Source organism: Motacilla alba, chromosome 23, assembly GCF_015832195.1.
Source record: "Motacilla alba alba isolate MOTALB_02 chromosome 23, Motacilla_alba_V1.0_pri, whole genome shotgun sequence".
NCBI classification, from domain to species: Eukaryota; Metazoa; Chordata; class Aves; order Passeriformes; family Motacillidae; genus Motacilla; species Motacilla alba.
In genome coordinates, this window is record NC_052038.1 from 1,665,111 (window position 1) to 1,680,152 (window position 15,042).

Genomic DNA, 15,042 nt, shown 5'->3' on the forward strand with positions numbered 1-15,042 from the left:
TGGAACCACCACAGACACCGGAATAATCACTGAACCGTGGAGTCACTAAGGTTGGAAAAGACCTCCAAGATCATTGAGTCCCCCCAGTCTGTGGGATGTGTTTGGTGCTGAAGCAGCTGCTCCACCTTCTGTCTGGGCATTCTCCCTCACAAGCCCTAAAGGCAAAACAACTTTTTTAAAGTGTGGTTTTTCCATGGGAGCTCTTTATCTCTGGACAAAGCTCTCAGAGCTGGGTCAGCTCAAAGCCACTTCAGTGCACACCCCACCTCATCTCTGCAGGGTCCCTGCAAGAACCAGAGGCATTCATCCCAGCCCCACATCCTTTGGGATCTTTGAAGCTCCAGTGCCAAACATCCCAAGGTGTGCAGCTCAGGTTGGTGCCTGCTCAGCACAGGAGGGCTTTTCCTGGAGAAAAACCAGGAATTCAGGCTCCCTTCCACAGACACGGAGGAGCACGAGGGTGTAACATTTGCTCCATTTTCAGCCTGGTGGGATTTATGGGAAATGAAGACAACAATTGAGAAATCCTTGGATGAAAGGCCTGGTTTGTGAAGATGTTTTTGCACCTGGCATGACAGGCAGATAGCAGCAGATATCTGGGCTCTTCCAGCCACAGGCAGATTGCAGACAGGTACGTGGAGCTCCAGGTGCTCCTTGGAAACGTGAGCTGGGTGACAGAGCCCTGGCCACAAAAGGTGGAGGAAATTCCTTGAACCCAGATGCCCAAAATCTGGGGTTGGCTTGAGGCTGTGGTTCCTTGCCCGAGGCACGGGCTCTGGGTGTGACAGGGCTGATCCCTTCAGCAAACCAACCCCGCCGAGCCGCAGCGCCGCGGCTCTGTCCCGGCCCTCACCGGCAGCACCCCTTCAAAGACAGCGCCCTTTTTGTATTAAATGATGTCATTTACTGGCCAGCCTTCCCTCGGGGTGAGCAAACACGGCTGCGTTGCCTTCCCCACGTCGAGGGGATCGTCTTTCAGCCCGCAGTGACCAGGATGAGGAGCGCAGGAACGGGAGCCAAGGCAGATTTATTGTATCACTGGGCTGGCATCTGGAATGTCACACACAACTCTGACATAACTCTGAAACTTGGCACAGCTGGAATATGGGCAGTAACAGGTAATGCTGCTTTTGTGTTTCCCTGTTTTCTTTAGAATAATTGTTGCATTGGGACAGAGGTTAAACACTTCCCTCTGTTTGCTTTGTTTTATGAGCTCTGTCTTTATTTTCTTATTAATTTATCATTTGCACTCTTCCTGATTTTCTCTGCCTGACACATCCCCTACTCTGTTATTTCCATGGCATGCCTGTACATACATTTTTCATCCCCTCTGGCCTCTGTGCCCCTTCACTTCATGCCCTCTGTGCTCTCCTGTGCAGTTTCTTTGCTCCCGCTGGTTTTCCCCGCACACACCCCCTGTGTGCATTTTGCATGAGCACAGAGAGGGATTCCCACTGCTGCTTGGACCGAGGGAATGTCAAATCCTGCAGACTTTCCCTGCAGGACTGCAGTCATCCCTGTGTTATTTCCATGAGCTGCTGTGAGCAGTAGCTCTGGCTCAGGAGCCGTTTTCCTCACTCTCCCTCACTGCACTTTTCCTTATTTCCCTTTCCTTTCCCGCACACGTGTTCCTGTGCATGAGACCTCACCGTGGCTGCAATTGCCACCACCTTGCCCATGACAACAGGGCCATAAAAGCTGAACTGCGCATGGTAAACAAATAAAATACACTCCCTTTCCCAAGAAGCTTTTGGGAACCTCTTGCAAAAGGCAAACACGGCGATTTCGCTTTTCCAAACCGCTCACAGGATTTGCCGTGCCTGGAGCTACCATTCCAAGCTGGATCTGGTGGTCCCAAGGAATTCAGGGTGCCTGGAAGCTGTGATCCATCCCTGGCATTGTCAGGACCCAATACTTCCCAGAGGAATTTCCTGCTTCTGCCTGACACACCACGGGCAAGGTGAAGGGCTTTGACTCCTCCTGGTGCATGCCAGGAGTGACTGTGCTTCACATGATTCGCATCCGAAAAATGTGCAGATAAAGCCGAGTGTGCCACATGGATGCTGAAGCGAAATTAGACTGTGCACGGGCAGATTTATTGCAAGAAACTTTAATTGCTCAACGTAACAAAAGTCTTTAAGTTGATTTACAGGAAAAAGTAGAGGAGAGAGAGAGAGAAAGGCAAGACTGTCATTGCATGAACTGAGCAGCAATTTCAAGTGAGCTTATCAATTAGCATTTTTATTGAAATAAAGTAAGTCAAATTAAGACATTTCAAGTAAAAACTTGACTTTGATCTTGAACCCTGCCCAGTCTGTGCAGTTTAAAGCATCCCCCGGGGCCGGGGGGCTCCCAGGGGGACACTGGCTGCAGACCCCGCTGTGCTCGCTGCCTTCGCCCGCAGCCCCGGCCCCGCTCGGGGCACACTCTGCCTCACCGCATCCCGGCCCCGTGGACTTTTCCCACTGCCCGGCGCCTTCTCGCCGGAGCTCCCCAGGCAGAGGAACGCGAGGAGTCTCCGGGGAGGAGCGGGGGGTCCGCGCCCGCCCCACGCGAGCCCGGCGTTCCCCGGGGGCGGAGCGGGTGACGCGCCGGGCCGGGGCTATAAAGCACCTGCCGGGCGCCCGCCGGCTCCAGATGCAGCGCTGCGGCTCCGCTGGAAGAGCTGGGACGGGAGGAAAAGGAGGAAAAGCCCAGGAGAAGCCCCAAAGCCGCCAGCGCAGAGCCGCGGTCATGGGCAGCCACCCCGCCGTGCTGCTGGCGCTCGCCCTCTGCGCCCTGCTGGAAGCCGGTGAGCCCGGGCTGGAACTAAAGCTTCCCGGGGGTGCCCGCACGGGAGGGGGGACCCCCTGCGACCCCTCGGCGCGGGGAGAGGGCCGGGGGTGCCCGGGGTGGGCGCGGAGGCCGCGGGCGCCGTGCGGGACCCTCGCTCCGGGGAGCCCCCGGGGCTGTGCGGGTCCCGCCGGCACCGGGACACACGGACGGGACCCTCAGCGGGGACACACGACCGGGCCGCTCATCGCTCCCTCCCTCTGCTGCTTGCTGCAGGTCTGGGCCATCCCCCGGCCGAGTCGCACCTGGCCGCGCGGCCGAGGAGCAAGAGATGTTCCTGCAACAGCTGGCTGGATAAGGAATGCATCTACTTCTGTCACCTGGACATCATCTGGGTCAACACACCTGGGTGAGCAGAGCGCGGCGCTCGGGCTGCTCTGCCGATGGGCAGCGGCTGTACCTTCTGCTGGAGGAGGGTGGGAAAGGCTCCCGGTGCTCTGCGGCTCTGGCAGCACCTGCTCCGGTGCACGGCCAGCCCAGAAGGGGACAAACTGTGCTGCTGCTGCTCGGGTGTTTGTCCAACCCCCGGGGGTCGGGGTGAAAGCACAGGGCGCTGCTTCCTCCCGGGCTCGGCTGTTCCTGCGGTTGGCACCTCTGCGAGCCCGCAGCAACACCGAGATGTTGTGGCCGCAAGTCAGAAAAGTTCCTCTCGTGCTCGCACGCGTAACCCTGGCTGCTGCCTGCCAGTATTGTTAATGAGACAGTGGTGGGCTGGCACTGCGGGCCGCGGCTGCCAAGTCCTGCCCTCAGGAATGCCGCAGCAGCTTTCCCGGCGCTTTCAGACCAATGGCCATCGCACTGGAGCACAACACATGCGCTCAGGTGTGGTTATAATCGTGCTTGCTGACATGCATTTACAACTCGCTGCTTGCTCGGGGAATAGTTGCAGTCGCTGCCAATCCTGGAGCCTCTGGGAGAGGAGATTGCCATCAGAGATGGAGCAGGAGTGTGCTCGCAGCTCTGGGAGCAGGCTGGGAGCACCAGAACCTGCTCTGGCCCTGAGACTCCTCGGGCTGTGCAGTGTCCCGTGTGTTAAACCTGCGGGGAAGGAGAGTTCTGACACCTCAGCCGTGCCGGGGCTGCTGGGCTGGGCCAGCGCTGCTCCTCAGGAGCTGTGCCACCCATGGGAGCCGCCGGCTCGCCCAGCCCGTGTGGCAACCCTTGCATGGGCACCTGCAAGGAGAGAAAACTCCCGTTTGCAGGCAGCACAGAGCGGCCATCTCCCGGCAGGGAGGGGTGGGGTGCAGAAAGGAAAGGTGGGAGAGGAGCTGGAGTTTGAGGCACAGACCTGTCAGTGACCTTTTCACCTTCTGTCCGTAGATGAGTCTTTTATTATCCTGGCACTGTCTTGGCTGCCTCCCAGGACCCTGGTACAAACTTGCCGGCCAATAAAAAGCTGGTGGCATAGCTGAATTCCTTTGTTTTTCCCAGGCACACCGCTCCCTACGGCTTGGGCAGCCCGCCAAGGCGGCGCAAGAGGTCTGCGGGCAGGTGCGAGTGCTCGCACTCCAGGGACAGCATCTGTGCCACCTTCTGCCAGGGCAGGCCTGGGTAAGTGCAGGGGGTGTCCCCGGGGGCTGCCCAGGGGGTTGAGACAGGCAGGGCTCAGGAGCTCCCTGGGGATGGCTCTTTGCCAGCAGCTGGGACTTGTCTGGTGGCTTTTTTCTCTCTGCCGAGAGCCCTGGCAGTGTCACCCGGTGGTTTGGGTGTACAAGGGTCCCTTCAGCAGCTGAGAGGCAGCAGTGTCACCTCCATCCCTGCTGCTGCTGCCGGGAGGCTGGGGAAGCTCTGGGCGTGCTGGTGGGGATGGGACAAGTGAGTGTCCCCTGCTCAGAAGGGAGAGCTGGCAGCACCCTGGGAATGGGGACAAGTGAGGGTGTGGATTTTGGGGACACCAGTGTCCCCTGCATGGCTCAGAGCAGCCAGATGTCCCGTGGCCACCTCTGTTTTGGTGCATGGGGGGGTGTCAGTTCGGCTCCAGCAGCGCTGCTGAAGGGAGCTGAAGTCTCTGTGGATATCTGTCATTAATTCCACAGCCAGGCAATAGTTACAATCCCCAATCATTTATTTTGCCTGTGAATAGAGGAGCTCTGGCACGAGGGAATAGCAGTCAAAGTAAGCCCTGAATAGCTCCCAAATAGCTGCAATTAACCCTTCAAAGCCGTGCATTCAGCTGTCTGTCACCGGGCCAGGCTCCCCCTGAGCTCCCCACAGCCTGGCTGTGGGTGGCTCAAGCTTCTCCTCTTGCTCTTTAGGTACCTCCGGAGTCTGAAGCTCCCCGTGAGCTCTGGAGCATCAGTGAGGTCTCTGCAGAGCGGTGCTACCAGGCCTCCCCATCATGGGCTGCTGAGAGCTCTCAGGTGAGCAGGGCACCTGAACCCACTCTGAACATTCCTCATGAGCACTTGAAGATGTGTGGTTGTGGCCCCAGGCTGCAGTTCCCACTCGGATCTGACCTTCTGCCTCCTCCTGTCTCTAAATGAGGAGCCTTGGCTGTTTCTGCTCCCTGTGGCACTGAAGGCTCCGTCTGAGGAGCCAGGGCTGCATGTGCCCTTCCCAAACCACAGCAATGTCACACCAAATGTAATTCCTGGCTGGAGTGGGGAGTTCCTCTGATGTGGGACAGCCAGGTGGGTGATGGATGGAGGAGGGAGAGGGGGATTGCATTGTGTAGGCAGATAATTTATGGGACAGTAACTTTGGACCAAAGGACAGAGCTTTTCTAAGCCACATCAGGGAATTGTGGGGAGAAATAACAACTCCAGGAGTGTGACTGAGCTAAAGGGAGGTGGCAATTAAATCAGAGGCAATGGGGATGCTTTCTGAAAGGCAGATGTGGGGAAGCAGCACCTTGGGTCATCCTTGAATCCTCTGACACCTCGTTGGGTTTGATGGAGCTCCACTGTGCCTTAATGCAGCTGTGGACAGCAATTCCTGCTCCTCCTTCCCCATCTCCTGCCTCCCAGCAAATGGTGGTGAGGGGTAGATGAATGTGATAATATGGGGTACTGAGTAGGGGACAGATGGGCTGGAGAGTGACCATGGTGTCCCTTCTGTCCCCAGGGACCTCAGGGTCTCCAGCCCACGCTCCAGCAGACACCAGCAGCGCTCGCGGAGGGACACACAGCCACCAGCTCTGCCTTGGGAAAAAAACATCTGGAAGAAGAAGAGATAAGAGGGGCACACCAAGCTCACCAGAAGAATTTGGAGTCCCGTGGGTGCCACCAGCTCTGCTGTCGATTGTTAGAGCTGAAGGGAAGGCCATGAGTGGAAGGGAAGGAGGCAGAAGTCTCTGTGTTCCTGCTGCATGAACCTGGGCTCAAGGGACTGCTGCAAAGGGAAAAACTGTCTCCATCCAGTCAGAGAAGTGTCCTGGAGCTGAATTGTGCCTTTTTGGATCAGGCAAGGGTCGTGCTGGAGCAGCCCTGGCTGGACTGTGCCCTGGAGCCCTCGGCAGGGGCTCGCCAGGGGTTCTGGGCAGGGCTGGACCAGGCAGCACTGCCTGGAGCTGTCCGAGCCTGGCCCATCCAGAGGGGTTTGGCTGCTCGCTGTAGTCAGGGATGAGCTGCCTCCAGCCCGAGCCCACCTTTGCACTATCTTCTCCTGTCAGTCAGTGCCCATGGACGAGGCTCCCGTGGTGGAACAGCTCCCAGTTTGTGTTAAAGTTTATTTCATCATCACCTGGAGCCAGCTGAGCAGTCAGGGGCACTCACTGGCTGAGAAATCTCTGGGCTGGATTTCCCCCGAGGCCCTGGCTGTGGCTGAGGTGCAGGATCAGTTACCCCCGGGATGGCCCCAAACCCAGGTGGGGCTGCTGGGGGGCTGAGCTTGTGCAGGAGCCCCCAGCCCCCACAGCCAGGGGAGGGGAGCAGAGCCCTGCTGTGGGTCAGTGACCCCATCCCATCTCCTTGGACATACCCTCAGTGACAACTTACAGCTCCTGAATATCCCAGCCTTCTCCCGGCTGGATAAGGCTGGGGCAGCAGCAAAGCCTGGCTTGCTGCTGGGCTTAGGTCAGCTCTGAGCCGGGCTCTGGACAGTAAATGAGCAGCCAGGGCTAGCAGGTCACTGTGGGGAGGGGAATGCAGCTGGGGAGGGCAGCCAGGCGGGAATGATGAAGAGGGAAGGACTGGTTGGAACAGGGGCTGGAACCGGGTGATCTCTGAGGTCCCTTCCGACCCAAACCCCTGTGATTCTGTAAGGGAGCACAGCCCTGCCTGAGCTGAGGCTCAGGTTTAAACCCAGATCTGCTGGCCCAGGGGAGGGAAGGAAACATTTGGGAAAAACACTGAGCGCAGGGCCTGGAAACCAACCTGGCAGGCAAAGGCAGCCCCAGGGCCCGGAGCTGTGTCACAAATGCACTTTTGTTTGCCTGGGCAGACTGAGCTCTGCAGGGAGCCAGGGCTGTCACCTGGGCAGGGCAGGCAGAGAACTGCTCTCCACTGCTGGGTCCCTCTGCTGCCCACGCCAGGATTGCACAGGAGCTTTGGAAAGGCTGCTTGAAGTTGGTGGTGGACCAAAATCTGTGGCTGTTGCAAGTGTAGTCCCAATGGACAAGAAAAAGAATTCCTTGATTTTGCTTTAAGCCCCAGAGAGGGGAAAAATAAGACCAATTGACTGTATTGTGGATGAAAGAGCAGATTAATCATTTGGTCCCCAAAGCTGCAGAGAATCTGTTTTTATCTTTGACCTTCTGAAGGTTGGAGTCACTCTAAAAAACCAAAAGAAGAAAATCCTGAAAGGGTTTGTTCCAGAGGAAATTTTGCACATGGTTTAATGTGAGTAATTTAAAATAAAACTACTGCTGTAAAGTACTCTGTCGATCTCCTCGTGTGTGTAATGTCCCACCCTTAAGTGGGATGCATCCTTACTGCACACCTGCCATATGTAGCATCCTGAAATCTGTATATTTATTTAAATCTATTGATTTTTTTAGACAGTAATTTTCAATGTGTAATTTGTAATAAATAATGACAACAGTCAATGGTACTTTCCTTCCTTATTTGGTGGCTGGGGGGTGGTGAGTGAGGTGAAAGGAATCCAGATGGCCAAAATAAATGGGGGGCTGGGAATGGTCCTGGGCGCATTTCAGTTCCAAGTGAACCCATCTAGAATCCTTCTGGCTGACTCAAACATTCCTTATCTTCAACACCTTCTTCCTTCCTGGATTTCTCTGGCAGCAGGGATGGGGAGCTATCCCCAGGTTTGTGGATGTGGGACCAGTTTGGATCCCCGTGCCAAGGGATCCTGGTGGTGTTTGCCCATGGCTGAGTCCAATCCTTCCCCATCCCTGTGGCTGTGGGGTCAGCGGGGCAGGGACAGAGCTTTAGATCTGGGAAGGGATCCTATTATTATTTTCATTTTTATTTTTACTTTTTATTTTATTTATTTATTTTATTTTTATTTTTTATTTTCTTCTTATTATTATCCCATCTAGAATCCATCTGGCTGACTTAAACATTCCTTATCTTCAATAGAATATCCTATCTATTATTAATATCCCATGTAGATGGGATTGGATATTATTATTTATTGCTATTATTGTTATTATTAATATTTCAGTTCAAAAGCCATCATCGAAAGGATGATGTGAAGATGCTGAAGGCTCAGGAGAGCACCCAGCCTTTCCTATTCCCTGATTTTCCTGGCAGAGCTGCCTCTCCCATGGCCAAGCCTCCACCCCAGGGCTTGGTGTGAAAACCAGAGTCCTTCAGATGTTCCTGTGACAATAAATCATTGCTCCTGGGACTTTAATGGTAAAGGCACATGATAAAAGGAGCTGGAATTGCAGGTAAAAGGGGAAAAATGTACCTTGGTATTGTATTTGTGGGGAGCCCTGTGGCAGGAAGGAATGATGAATCTGACTCCATGTTCTCAGAAGGATCATTTATTACTTTATGATACTATATTATATTAAAGAATACCACACTAAACTACACTAAAGGATACAGAGAGGATACTCACAGAAGGCTAAAAAGAGAATAATGAAACTCGTGACTCTCTCCAGAGTCTGACACAGCTTGGCCCTGATTGGCCAAAGAGTGAAAACAACTCCCAGCAGAACCCAATGGAACAATCACCTGTGGGTGAACAATCTCCAAACACATTCCACACGAGCACAACACAGGAGAAGCAAATGAGATCAGAATTGTTTTCCTTTTCTCTGAGGCCTCTCAGCTTCCCAGGAGAAAAACCCTGGGCGAAGGGATTTTCCAGAGAATGTGAGTGCCACACCTTGGACCCCTGCAAATTCCCCATGGGGTGTGTACAATATCCACAGCGAAGTTCTCCCCTCCTCTGCCCAGCTGAGCTCCACAACAGGCCTGGGATTGTGCCTGTTTTGGTTCATTCCACGGGGTCCTGCTGGGGTTGACTGCACTGGTGTGAACAGGGAAAATGAGGATTTTCTGCATTTCCCAGGAGAGATTTCTCCATCCCTGCCATGTCTGCTGAGCCAGCCCCAGGATTTTATTTGCCCTCCTGAAGTCCCAAAGGAACCTTGGCTAGGCCTTGGTGTCAGAGGGGAAATATCCCTGTGTGGGGTGCTCAGAGGCTCCTGGCACCAGGGGAACCCCACGTTTTGGCAGGTGGGACCACAGGAGATGCCCTCCAGCTCTTCCACAGTGTCTGGTCTTGGAGCAAAGACGGAAAATCTGAAATAATCATTGGGGTGGGGCAGGGCTGAGAGTTTTTTGGGGACCTAAGATCAATTATCACAGGAAATTTTGACATAGGAATATTGGGAAATATTCCAGGGAGGTTCCCCCACATTCAAGTGGGGAAACTTTGGGCTCAGCAGTGAAAAGCAGAGAAAGAAATCCCAAAAAGTGCCCTGATCCCAAAAGCTCAGCAGAGCTACTTGCTGGGATGTTCTACAACACCCCTCAGTGCCACCAAGGACTGAGGGACAACCTGAGCCTGGCAGGAGCCCCTGGTGGGGCTGGACTGCTGCCAGCCTCGGAGCAAAGCCTTGGGCACAGCTTTAATTACCAGCCCTAATTAGGGAACACCAGAGGGAAGAAGATGCTGAAGAGCATCTTAATTAGGGTGAGAAGGGATAAGAGAGGACTGTGCTTATTCTTCAGTTATTGAATTTGCTGATAAAGATTAGCTGAAGGAGGAGCATTTTATAAATTCTCACAGGTAACAGGAAAGAGCAGAATAATGAAACTTCATTTAAGTGGGAAATCCAGGAAATCAGGCAACCTCCAAAGGCAGCTCTGAGTATAAGAGATGGAGCATCTTTAATAAGATCCAGCTTTTTTCCTATTGATAACTCCCGTCAAAATGGACACCTTGTGCCCTGCATGTGACTCTCCTGTTTTTCAGGAATTCCTGGAAAAAGCCCTTCCCCGATGGTCCACAGGCTGCAAACTTCCCTCCTGCTCTGTGGGACCGTTCTGTCCTCATCAGAATGGGCAATATTTTTTTTTTTTTTTTTTTTTAATGGGACTTTGTTCCCTTTTAATATCTGTTGAACTGGTTCTGCCTGGGAGAAGATGTGTGACATAAAATAGGGTGAAGTTGAAAGAAGCAGCCCCAAACCTGTGGAGGAGATTCTGACAGGCCACCAGGAGATTTTGCAGGTAGATTTTACCACAGAAATGGCTGTTGTGGTGATTTTGGCTTCTCATCTCAGGTGGGCAAGGAGAGAAGGACAAAACTGAAATGGTCCCAGTCACGTTAAAGGATCGCACAGTTTAAAATTGCATTAATTAGCTGGGCTGGGTAACGAATGAGCTCCAGGTAAGCACATGCTGGGTGAAACTCTCTGTCCCCTGTGCTGGGGACAGGGAGGGAGGTGCCACTGGCTCAGCCCGTGCTGGGAATTGTCATTGCTGAGTGCCTCTGGAAGCACAGCCTGGAAAACAGGGTGAGAACACCTTGCTGAGCATCGTGAATTAGTGGGAAAACACCTCAGGGGCTGGGCTCTGAGGGGGAGAATGACAAAGCTGATCTGGGAGATTTCCCAGACTCTGGGATCTCTTCTTGCCTGTGGTGGGGCTGGTGGAAAATCCAACTGGGATTTAGGAGAGCACCCACAGAGGCTGGAAAATCCAACTGGGATTTAGGAGAGCACCCACAGAGGCTGGAAAATCCAACTGGGAGCTGGGAGAGCCCCCGCAGAGGCTGGAAAATCCAACTGGGAGCTGGGAGAGCCCCTGCAGAGGCTGGAAAATCCAACTGGGAGCTGGGAGAGCCCCCGCAGAGGCTGGAAAATCCAACTGGGAGTCATGAGTGCCCCCACAAAGGCTGGCAAATTCTCTCCCAAGTCCCTCCAAAGACAGGGATGTCCCCTTGGCACATCCTTTCATTCTGACCCCATTATCTGCAGTATTTGGTACCAATAAGTCACCCTGAAGCTTTTTTAGTATTCACCATGAAAATCTCTACGCCTTCATTCCAGCAGCGGGACTGTAACAGTTTAGAGAAGATCCGGGCTGGGGAATGAGCCCCTCCCCAGGGATTTGATGGCAAATCTGAGGTGCTGCTCTGTGACTTTGTTGTTAAAAGGGAATAATTCTCCCTCCAGCTCCTTTGCAGGGGGAGGAGGAGGAGGGAGCACACACAGCAATTAAGAAAAATGTCTTTGACCTTCAGCAACTTAATCAGTTGCCAGTGTTCTTCCTAATAGTGTGCTAATGGTTAAGTTCTTCTGGCTGCCATAAAAAGTGCTATAACTGGAGGCTACAATAAAGTGCTGATCAACCCATCAAGTGAGTCAATCCAAAAGTAATATCTGTCTTTGTAATGACTGTAATAAAAGCCATGCCAAAGCCAGGAGATGACGTGAATAAGAATGCTGCTTAATTATGCTGGGCTGCTCGGCTGGGTGCTTGTGCCACACTGCCAACCTGCTCTGGGGTGACACTGCCACCCCTGCGTGGGGGAGCCAAACTTTGTATTTGTGTGGTCTCCAAGGACAGTCCTGAGGGGTTGGGACAGATCTCCAGCCAAGCCAAGCAGAGTCTTGGTGCAGAAAAAGGAGTTGAATTTGGGTTGGGGCTGTGCATCCTGACAAAATGCAGGAGGGAGGCATCACTGTGACTCCTTCTGTGAGAGGCCGGGGCTGGAAAAAGGGGAAAAGGTTCCCTGTGCTAAAAAGGGATTGATGACAGTAAGCAGAAAGAGGGGAAAGCCAGGATTAGTCAGGGAGACCCTTCCAGGCACTGGGGTGGATCTAAGGGGCTGGCTGGAAAATCCAACTGGGAGTTGGAAGAGCCTCCACAGAGGCTGGAAAATCCAACTGGGAGTTGGAAGAGCCTCCACAGAGGCTGGAAAATCCAACTGGGAGTTGGGAAGTTGTTGCCTTCCATGGCAAACACCCGTCCCTGAGTGTTTCCTGGGAGCTGGGGGCTCTTGGCACCCCGGGCACTGCCCAGGGCAGGATGGAGCACAACCCCGTCCACAAGCCAGGTTTTGTCTGTGCTGCCCTTTGCACAGGCACAGGTGAATAATGGAGCACACCACCCCTGGAGCCTGGAACCTCCCCCTGGGGAACCGTCCTGCTGTGCAGGGGAGCTGCAGGGAGCACAAAGGGATGGAGAGGAACACCAGCTGCTCCCGCTGCAAGGATGGCCACTGGCTTTGTGAGAAACAACCACTCACTTATAAAATGTTAAAAGGTTTATTAAACCTTTACAAAGAATTACAACAAAAGGACTAAATAAGGAAAAATTGAAGCACTGGGAACTGCCCTCGTGGATACCAGGTGCCAGCTCGTCTTCAAGATGGATGCTCAGTCTTTTGTACCCCTGGGGGCTGCATCAGCCAGCCCTGGCCCCTCCCAAAGTCTGTCAGTCAGCTCTGCTTTGCCATTTATCAGCGGAAACTGCTTTCTTGTAACTGGATTGGAGGTCAGGTGTTGCTGTGCCACAGCCCCTGAGCACCAAGCTTTTCCATTCCCCCCTGCCCAGGCAAGGGACACGTGTGCACACCTTCTTCTGCCTGTCCTGGACAGCCCCGGCTGCCTGATGGCAGCAGTGCAGGGGGGAAGGGAGCTGTGGGGAGAGCAGAGGACATCTGAACTACAATAACATAACCATACATCACTGGAGCTTCTCTTAATACTCACACAACAGTTATCTTTTAATTGTGAGAGCCAATCATCTCGTTATCCATCTATAACAGCTTCCTCCAAAACATCCCGCTGCTCCGGGATCCCTGCGGGCACAAAGGAGCAGGAACCCAGCGTGGAGCTGGGGGCAAACACACCACAGCCCTTCAAGGAATTCCTCCCCCATCGGCAGGGAAAACAGGATGCAGGCCACATTCCTGCTCGCATAGACAAGGCTCTGCACAGCAGCACAAACACATTGCTCAGTCTCAATTAAACCCCGGCTTTATATCACCTTGCTGCTGATAAGGCTCTGATTAATGGAAGAATTGTCTTTTTATTTTTTCCCAATAAAGTCCCTGGTGTTAATTGTTTTTTCCCTCTCGCATTTCTCGTTTCAAAGGCGCTTTCGAGGAGGGCTGCTGATTGTGCTGGAAGTGGTGTGGGAACACTTAGTCTCTTCCTGGTTTTGTTTTTTGGGGCTAAGTGCTGCCACTGAGAGGAGCAGGTCCAACAGACAAATCAGCCCAGCGAAATCCTGCCCCGGTGCCTCCCGATAAACAAGTGAGATCCGTGTGTTTGTCCATGACACAGAAAGTGCCAGAACAATGATTTGGTGACTTTTGCCAGGGTTGTTTCCTCTGCACAGCCGACTTCCCTGGCGGAGCCTCAGCAGCGTAGCAACAGCTCAGCAAAACAAAAGCCAACCACGGCGAGGCCTTAGGAAAACATTATCCCGGTCTGAAGGGTGGGGCTCTGCTCTCCAGAGGAGCTGGGACTAGCACCAACGGCCCGGACTGCCTCCTGAACGCCAGGAGCATTAGCCAAGCTCCCGGGAAGAGCTGCGGATCCATGGGACAGGCGGCTGCTGCTCCATGCCCGTGGGTGATGTCCACGTGTGTCACACGTGGGGCACAGGGCTGGAATCTGCAGGCAAAAATGGGTAGTTTTAGTCACCCAAGAGCTCTCCTCTCTGGAGTGATGGCAGGTGGGAATGGCTCCGTTGGCGCCTGGCGGTCCAGCCCATGAGGGGCAGGGTGTGAGCAGCCAGGGGTCCCTGCTCAGGGGGACACACCTGACCCTGCCTCTGCCCTGGCACAGGTGAGAAATCAGGTGAGAAAACAGGTGAGAAAACAGGCCCTACAGATCCTGCTCAGGTATGGATTCAGGTAAAAACTCAGGTGAGAAAATCAGGCTCTACAGATCCTGGCTCAGGTGAGAACTCAGGTGAGAACTCAGGCCCTGCAGATCCTGATTCAGGTGAGAACTCAGGTGAGAACTCAGGCCCTGCAGACGCAGGCTCAGTAAGAACTCTGGTGAAACTCAGGCTCTGCAGACTCTGTCTCAGGTAAGAAGTCCGGCTCTGCAGATGCTGGGTCAGAAGGAACTCAGGCCCTGCAGACCCCAACCCCAGCAGCTCTGACACCAGACCAGCAGGGACATGTGGCACTAGGCTCCTGAAGTGCCCTGGAGCATCGCTCTGGACACTGCCACCACCCCGGGGACACTCACGAGGAGGCAGTGCTGAATGCCAGACCCACACCTGGGACCTGGAGCTTCTCCCCAGCCAGGCCAGCACAGGGAAAGCCCAGCCAAGGGCTCAGAGGGATGGGGTGTGGAGGAGACCAGGAAAAGCCAGGCTTGATAAAGCAGGAGGAGATTATGATCAGCGAAGGGACCAGCCAGTCCAGGCCAGGGGGAAGGTGTCTGAGTTAAAATGTTGGGCTCAAAAGCCCTGCTGGTGCACAGCAGGAGGTTCTCATGCTGTGAGAACCTGCAGGAAACTTCCAGTTCTCTGTGCTCTGTGCCCAGGGCCTCTCCTGTTTGGTGACTGTGAGCCAGTCCCCATGGTGAGAAACGATCCTCACTTCCAAAAAAAATGTAAAAGGTTTATTAAAACCTTGTCAAAAATACAACAGAAGACTGAATAGAGAAAATATTACAGCGCCAGGAGCAGAGGATTTTCCCCACCATGTGCTCACCCACACCATGGAGGTTTCCCCTTTTAACCCTTTAACCCTCCCAAGGTTCTGTCCATCGACTCCTCCTTCCCTGCCCAGCGGGGGAGATCAGGGCCTGACACCTTGATTGGGGGTCAGCTGCTGCCATGGGAACGAGTGACCCTCCCAAATGTCCCAAACCCAGGGCACCCC

At 53.9% G+C, this 15,042-nt stretch overlaps 1 protein-coding gene across 3 annotated transcripts; it reads left to right on the forward strand.

Annotated features, from left to right (window-relative positions):
* Window positions 1-2,626: 2,626 nt before the first annotated feature.
* Window positions 2,627-8,169, forward strand: EDN2 (endothelin 2). 3 transcript variants are annotated; one of them, XM_038161127.1, is made up of 5 exons: window positions 2,629-2,791; window positions 3,049-3,181; window positions 4,264-4,383; window positions 5,088-5,192; window positions 5,896-8,169. In XM_038161127.1, the coding sequence occupies exons 1-5, from the start codon at window positions 2,638-2,640 to the stop codon at window positions 6,005-6,007; spliced, it is 624 nt and encodes a 207-aa protein (XP_038017055.1). In that variant the 5' UTR covers window positions 2,629-2,637; the 3' UTR covers window positions 6,008-8,169. The 3 variants fall into 3 exon arrangements, 2 of the variants coding, with proteins under 2 accessions (XP_038017056.1, XP_038017055.1); XM_038161128.1 differs by lacking the exon at window positions 4,264-4,383 and having other exon boundaries at window positions 2,627-2,791; XR_005259682.1 differs by lacking the exons at window positions 2,629-2,791; window positions 3,049-3,181; window positions 5,896-8,169 and having other exon boundaries at window positions 3,190-4,383; window positions 5,088-5,116.
* Window positions 8,170-15,042: the final 6,873 nt, after the last annotated feature.

Bases quoted from the DNA above. Each gene is read 5' to 3' on its own strand.
- EDN2 (XM_038161127.1), top strand. From the start codon at position 2,638: ATGCAGCGCTGCGGCTCCGCTGGAAGAGCTGGGACGGGAGGAAAAGGA. The intron at 2,792-3,048 runs GTGAGCCCGGGC...TGCTTGCTGCAG, and splicing joins CTGCGCCCTGCTGGAAGCCG to GTCTGGGCCATCCCCCGGCC. The intron at 3,182-4,263 runs GTGAGCAGAGCG...TGTTTTTCCCAG, and splicing joins ATCTGGGTCAACACACCTGG to GCACACCGCTCCCTACGGCT.